Source organism: Azolla caroliniana, unplaced genomic scaffold (genome assembly GCF_043228905.1).
Source record: "Azolla caroliniana isolate FFs.n. ecotype wild unplaced genomic scaffold, voAzoCaro1.0.p SCAF_610, whole genome shotgun sequence".
Taxonomy (NCBI): domain Eukaryota; kingdom Viridiplantae; phylum Streptophyta; class Polypodiopsida; order Salviniales; family Salviniaceae; genus Azolla; species Azolla caroliniana.
The window spans coordinates 1-7635 of NW_028231045.1; the positions used below are offsets into that span (position 1 = coordinate 1).

A 7635-nucleotide genomic window follows, 5' to 3' on the forward strand; every position below is an offset into this window, starting at 1 on the left:
ATCGGCGATATGACTTCTCAAATAGCACATCGATTGCTCTTTCGGGGGTAGTTTTGAGTTTTCCCTTATAAACTTTTTCCTACCTACTTTGGATTAAAGAAGATGCTGCTTTGTCCTATTTTCAGGTAAATGAAGGAGAAAGTGAAAGCTTACCTCAAGTATATGATCCGGATACAATCGCGGCATACTGGAGCAAACGGCCAGGAGCAGTAGTTACTAGAATTGCACAGTTGCTAAGTGTTGCGGGTGGATTCCTCTCTGGCATTGCTTCTGACATTATCACAAAGAAAGTGAAAGAGGTATTTTATGTCAATCCTTAGTGTATATAACAATAAATGTAATACGTGGTGTATATTATGTCACATGCAATAGGAGAAACTATGCATAAATTTCTCAATTGAACTTCTTGTGTGGATTCATTTTACAGAATGAAGTTGCCAGGGCTATTGAGCTACGCGATATAGTTACCTCTTTGGGACCAGCTTATATAAAGTTGGGCCAAGCTCTTAGCATTCGACCTGATGTTCTCTCGCCAGCAGCTATGACAGAGCTTCAGAAGCTTTGTGATAAGGTTTGTTTTTATTGTTAATATCCATGCTAAATTAGCATTGATAGATATTTTCTTCTTTAGTCTTGTTTAAGTATGCATTCATCTCTTTTCCATGTCTCTGTCATTATCGTTATAGGAACTACTTATCTAAATAGAAATGCCAATTCTTTAGCTGTACTTGGCTGGTTCATATCAAGTTGGTGCAAACTGTTAGTGCGCGACCTGATATTGTCTCCACCAGCTGAGCTTGTAGAATGATGTAGGATGTGTCTGTGTGGGGCAGGGATAACTGGCAAACTACTTCTGTCATCATTTCATTATTTTGTTACAGGAAGTTAATCATGTTAATGCTTTTAGTTTCTCATGTGGAGAAATGAGGTCATGCTATGCATCTTGTGTACTACAGCTGTTTTTTCCTATGCCTGTTATTTGTGGTGTATGTTGGCTGTCAATCTGGTATAATGTTGGTTTGATTGGATATGAGCTATTTAGGTTTTGGCTGTAGAGTCTTGATCAGCCTGTCAAAGCCATAATACACGTCAAGTTTTTTATGTACATAGACCCCAATTTAGGGTTAGGCAAGATTAAAATCCTGAAACAGAACCAAATTCTGTACCTATTATAATCTGTCGCAGATGGTGTGTTATTGATATTTCTGATGATATCCTTTAAGCATAAGAGATATGGAAGATGTCCAGTGGTTTATGTACGAACATTTTATTGATTCTCATCTTTCCATGTTGGCATACCATTATATGTAATTCTATTTGTGCAGTTCAAATTTTTGAGATGTACAGTAATTTGTATGTAAATGTTTCATGTTTCTGTGTAACTGATCATCAGTGTTCCAGGTATATTTTTAATTTCTTAGTAATCTGATTTATTGACAGGTTCCTTCATTTCCTGATGATGTGGCAATGAATTTACTTGAGGAAGAGCTTGGAAAACACTGGTCAGAGATCTATTCAGAACTTTCACCATCACCAATTGCTGCAGGCAATTCCCATGGACTCCTGAACTCACAGACATAATTAAAAAAATGGTTTTGCATGCTAAGATGGATTTTAACTCACTCATAAGTGTCATTACAGCTTCATTGGGTCAAGTTTACAAAGGACGCTTAAAGGAAACTGGAGACTTAGTAGCTGTGAAAGTTCAGCGGCCGTATGTACTGGAAACAGTTACCATTGATCTATTCATAATTCGGAAACTGGGGATGGCGCTTCGGAGGTTCCCACAGGCAAGCAGTTCTTTTTCCTTTTCTTTATTATATGCTTGGAAGAACGGTGGATTGAGAACGAAGAAATGAATAGTGGATTCAGAATGAAGATGCGTACTGCCTACTGAGAATGGTAATGTGTTGTCATTTGACAGATTGCCACAGATGTTGTGGGTCTTGTAGATGAATGGGCAGCAAGATTCTTTGAGGAGCTTGATTATGTCAATGAGGGGGAAAATGCTACACGATTTGCTGCATTGATCCAAGAAGATCTTCCTCAGGTTTGTTTGAAGTGCCAAAAAATTTATGGAACGACATAATTGTCTGAAAGAACAGTCTGTGTACAATTATATTTCTCATAAATCTTGCTAAGAAATAATAGACAAATATACCAAGTGCAAACTTGCAGTCCCCTGACTGCATTTAGTCAACCTTCTTTCAACCCATATCTGACATTTGGGGTTTTAGTCCATCAATCTTTGCATGATTGCCATATTTCAGAGGATATCTTCCTCAAATGTATCTTGAATGGATGAGAAGATCGTCAACATGCTATACTGACCAATGGAACCAGTTTAGTATGATGACTATAGGGCCACTCTCCGAGCTGTATGTTATATATTGTATTTTGGGTTTGTCTTTCTTGTTGCTGCTAACCAGCTTCTGTTCTATTCTAATATGTAATTAGCTGTATAGTTATTTGAATAATTGGGTTTCTTTCATAAAAAATCCGACGAACTTATATTTACATGAACAATTATATTGTGTTAGTTTTTATTCATATTTTTCAGGTGGTGGTTCCTAAAACATATTCTAAGTACACTTCAAGGCGTGTATTAACTACACAATGGATAGATGGAGAGAAGTTATCTCAGAGCACTGCTAGCGATGTGGGTGATCTTGTTAACGTTGGTGTGATTTGTTATCTCAAACAGGTGTCTAGATCTTCCTTCAGTTTAAACTTTTTCTTTTCTGTATATCATTTTCCATTTGCATTGAGATATGAGTGTGCTATATTGGTAGTATTGATGTTGTTTGGTTATTGGTTGGCAGTTGCTAGACACGGGGTTGTTTCATGCTGATCCACACCCAGGAAATCTCATTCGCACTCCAGATGGGAAACTTGCAATACTTGATTTCGGTATGATTTCTGCCAAAAGTTTATTATGGTTTTCTTCTTATCATTCAGATTTTAAAGTTTTGCACTGAACTAATGTGTGCAGGTCTCATGACTCAAATCACGGACAATCAGAAGTATGGGATGATTGAGGCTATTTCCCATCTCATCCATAGAGACTATGATGCCATTGTCAAGGACTTTGTGATGCTGGATTTCATTCCTGAGGGAGTGAATCTGGACCCAATTATGCCAGTGCTAGCAAAGGTCTTTGATCAAGCACTCGAGGGTGGAGGCGCAAAAAATATCAATTTTCAAGAGCTTGCAGCAGATCTGGCACAAATAACTTTCGATTATCCTTTTCGAATCCCACCATATTTTGCATTAATCATTCGTGCAATTGGTGTATTGGAGGGCATTGCCTTAGTCGGCAACCCTGACTTTGCAATTGTTGATGAGGCATACCCTTACATAGCACAGGTTTTTTTCTTTCATTTTTCCATGGCATTCACCAGTGACTTGCAATTCGTATTACCATTATTTCACATTATAAAGTAGGTTTGCAGTGGCCGTTCTTCATGTTCTTACATTCAATGTGATTTATAGTATCACTTGAAGCACTGTGAAAAACCTTTTTCTTAAGATAATCATGTAGTTTCCTATCTAAGAGGTTCTTCTGGACAGATACATTTTGCATCTAAACCCTAAACTATAATTTCTTTTTCCCCTGACTGAAAACAGTAACTATAATGTCTGAACTTATTGCTCAATGTGTTGCAGAGACTTCTGACAGACAGTTCTCCTCGACTCAGAGAAGCTTTGCGATACACGATATATGGCAAAACTGGTGTTTTCGATGTAGAACGATTTATCGATGTTATGGAGGCCTTTGAGTCATTTGTAAGTGCAGCAAAGAGTGGAGGAGGGGAGGATTTACAAGGCAGCATGGCCACTTTGGGACTAGTTGATGCAGGAAGCTCAAGGTTTTTGCCACTTCCTCTCGAGATGCAACAAGAAAAGAAGGCTCAGAAAACTCAAACAAGGGCTGCATTAGGTTTTCTTTTATCTCAACAAGGCGAATTTTTCAGAGAGTTCATACTAGATGAGGTTTACTTCTGAAACTTTACTTTCTTTTTATTAGAAGATATGTATGCCATAACTTTAAGAGCTCCTTGTGTATTCATCCTCAGTGGGTTTTTCTTTATCTCAATCTATCCATATGATGAGATTTTCTTTCGGAACGAGAATATTAGTTTGTGAGGGATAAGAAGAGGGAGAGGCATTTATTGGAAGACATGTATGCTTCATGTCTGAAAAGAGGTGCTTCATTATAGGATGAGCTTTTCTATTAGGTTTCTTAGAAAGAGAGATAAATTATATTGTCATCTTTGGAGGTCAAATATGACCTAGAGACCAAAAATATTACATTTAACGTGATACATGTGAAAGTGAGTGGGGACTCCCGATGTTCAAGAACTTCACCAATGAATGTTGTAACTGAGAGTGCACATTGTGATTGTGAAAGAAATTCGTGCAAGGATTGGGGTTGGTCGAAGATGTGTGGAAAGCATGGTTGAATATGATTTAAGGTAGAGTATTGTGTCAAAGTGTGATACTTAGACCCCCGAACTTGTTTTGGGCAAAGTGTCCATAGTTGACCATCTCATCACTTGTGCCCCAACTCCTTGTTTCACATCACAATGCGTATGAGCTAGTTGCATGGAAGCAATGGTTAGGATGACAAGACACCGAGATGCGCTCGAACATTATCAATGTGTACGGTTTCCCCGTTCGGCGAAGAATATGGTTTTGTAGTTAGGTCCAACATATGTAGTATAATGTGTGAAGCGTGATAGATTGGCATCGCAAAAAGGCCTCTTTTGGGGAATTGAAAGGCTACTAATTAACAATGCTTCATGATAGTAAGAGGAGGTCCTTGCCATTTATCCTTGATTGTCTTCCTCTCCTCTCTACATATAGGGTAAGACTTTCTAATGGCGGGACATAAATTTTTAGAGAGAGACAGATTATGGAATATGAGCCATGGTCACAATATCGCTCACTGTAAATGCGTTCAGAATAGGCTGCATTTAAGGGTGCTTTCCTGACATTCTAATAGTTTTAATTCGATATCATACACACATTGTTTTGTGATTTGACACTGGACAGAACGGTTTTCTGCAGGTGGTGAAGGGTATAGATGCTGTATCTAGGGAGCAATTAACACAGTTGATTGTAACCTTTGGATTTGACAGAATGATACCTTCCCTGAGTTCTGTACCCGCATTCTCATTTTTGCGACCTGCCTTCTTGCTTCCATCAATAACTGCTGAAGATCAGGTGGTGCTCAATAACACAAGAAGGGTTCTCTCTTTTCTCATAGAGGGCACACCAGCTGAAAAAACACAAGATCAGGTGATGATATATTATCTCATACCTTTGTTGAACTTTTACATGATTGTAACTTCAAAATGTGTACCCTTTCGAGTTTGTAAACTGATCAAAATGCTCATGAGTTTTAAAAAATTAGGCACTTAATGTTTTCAAAACCTACCAGACTATAGAGGGCTGAAAACTTACGGGTATTCTGGTGACTATGGGATAAGTTAGGGGTCTGCTTTTGGTGGGTGTCCCTAAAATGTTTGTTCTGATTGCTAGTCTGCTGATATTAGATTTGTTGGATGTGTGAAAAACAGGCTGGTAGCTTGAAGATTTTTGAGATATCACAAGAACTTTTGCCGTTGCTGCCAGCAATCACAGTGCAGATGGTGCCCGAAATTGCTAACCGTTTAGTATCAAGAGTTGTTGCTCGATTTTTGAGGGATGTGTTTCTGTAATTACATTTTTCTATCCCTCACTAACATGTAACGCTATCCTATGTAAAAAAGAGAAGAGATTTGTCTGTAGCTATACAAGAACCTCTTTGTGTGCTGAGATAATTTCTGAAAAACTATTTTCCATTTATAGATCATGTAGAAACCCATGTATTCCTTCCATTGATAAATGTATATACACAGATTCTTGATATATTTATGCGAGCACTTGATGTTCCATATAAAATCATTTCTTGTATTCAATCACATATGGTACTTGAAAAAGTAGTACTATTTCGTATTTCCTGTCATGTAAATTTAGAGACAGCGATCAAGTGACAAATATTGTTGCCATGTATTTCATGAGTGAGAGCTGTATCAGACTAATGAAACTTGAGTTTTTGTGATTTAAAAACTCCTTTATTGCTGATCTGTACACTTAAAACATGACGTTTCCCTTCAACTGGCTCATCAATGCGTGAATAATTTGAGCTTAATCATGAGCAGATCGTCGATAGGACCTTGACAGACCAAAATATCAGAAAGCGTTCATTTCACAATGGTATGGATCCTTTTTAAGTATAATTATACCAGCTACGGTGATCATGCCTTCTGTTGAAAGTAATTCAAAGTTTAATGAAATATATGGGTATGCTATGGTCTGATTGCAGACTATGATATCATTGAAAATAAAATATATTAAACTTAACTGACATAGGCAGTCAAACTAGAAGGCATGGCTTAAAACTTGTAATTCCAAAATGAGGCTTTAGATGTTTCCTCAACGGTCCCTCAATGAATGTGCGTGAATCTCCCCTAGAGAAAGAAAGAAAGAAATTTTAACGTCTTTTAGGAGGCCCATATGGCCTATAAGACCAAACAAGAGATTACATCTTAAGTGTTGTCTTGTCTTTGAGAACAACAAATCAAAATAAAATAAATATTACTGAGTAAATATAAAAGTAAATAAATTAAAAAGAGACTAAAGAATCTGTTTTTTAGCACATGTAAGATTCTCAAGTTAGATATATCACTTGTCTTCGAAAGATCTCTAGCATAGGTCACTCCAAAATGGAGAGGTCTTCGAGGTGAGGGAAGCACCAACAATGGCGGGAGATAATGACCTTTATTTGTCGATGACAAGGGTGGTGAGGTAATGGTCCGTGGGGCCGAGGCCTACGTGCACGAAAAATTGTTATTGCTCGATCTATTGTAACCCTTACGTCCTGTCAGGAGCCCATTTGTGTAGCCCTTGATTGACTTGTATCATTAGTAAGAGTGATGGGGCTAAAGAAAGTTGTGATTGGTCTTTGTGGATGAGCTTGTGTGGTTGTACTATTGTCCAACAACTTTTCCCTGTGTATCTTGAGTTCTTGCAAGAAAAGTTCTAGACACAGTTGGTCCTCATATTCTATTCTCGTGCATACTAGGCCAATGCCTTGTTTAAAGAGGCAATGGTATTCTCCCTCTTATATCTTAAAGACACTACAATGGCAAACATCGTGTTCTTCGGAATCCACTCCTTGATGACACAATTGGCAAATTCTTTCTTCTAGAGGTATTTGTATATATTTACCCACCACAATCTCTGACTCATTTGATGAAGTTCACAACTGCCCAAGTTCGCAAGTGCCTTATCACACTGCCCAACGCATATTGTTGAGAAGCAAGCTCAACATTGGCCAAATCGACTGAATAAGTCAAGAGCCGGATCAGATGAAGATCGATCGGCTAGGCCCGAATCATATCAGAGAGCCGGATCGGAGAGCTGGATCCGCGGGAAGCCCGCAAGCCATTAGAGGCCTACGCTCCTAATTTAGTAGGTAGTTATATTTTTGGGAGTTAGTGTCAGAGGCTCTTTCATGAGCATTGAAGTACTTGTCAGTCCTTTAAGGATTTGTATAAAAATGCTCCCTCAACACATTTGTATGTACCG

General features: G+C 38.2%; 1 protein-coding gene across 1 annotated transcript; it reads left to right on the forward strand.

The window, feature by feature from the left end:
* Positions 1–77: 77 nt before the first annotated feature.
* Positions 78–5966, forward strand: LOC147847871 (uncharacterized; the record flags this gene model as incomplete). Its single annotated transcript, XM_087338774.1, has 11 exons — positions 78–299; positions 428–571; positions 1441–1546; positions 1642–1790; positions 1925–2050; positions 2561–2704; positions 2823–2910; positions 2993–3366; positions 3667–3993; positions 5071–5301; positions 5583–5966. Coding segments are annotated over 11 exons (2052 nt in total), but the record flags the coding sequence as incomplete, so codon positions are not given.
* Positions 5967–7635: the final 1669 nt, after the last annotated feature.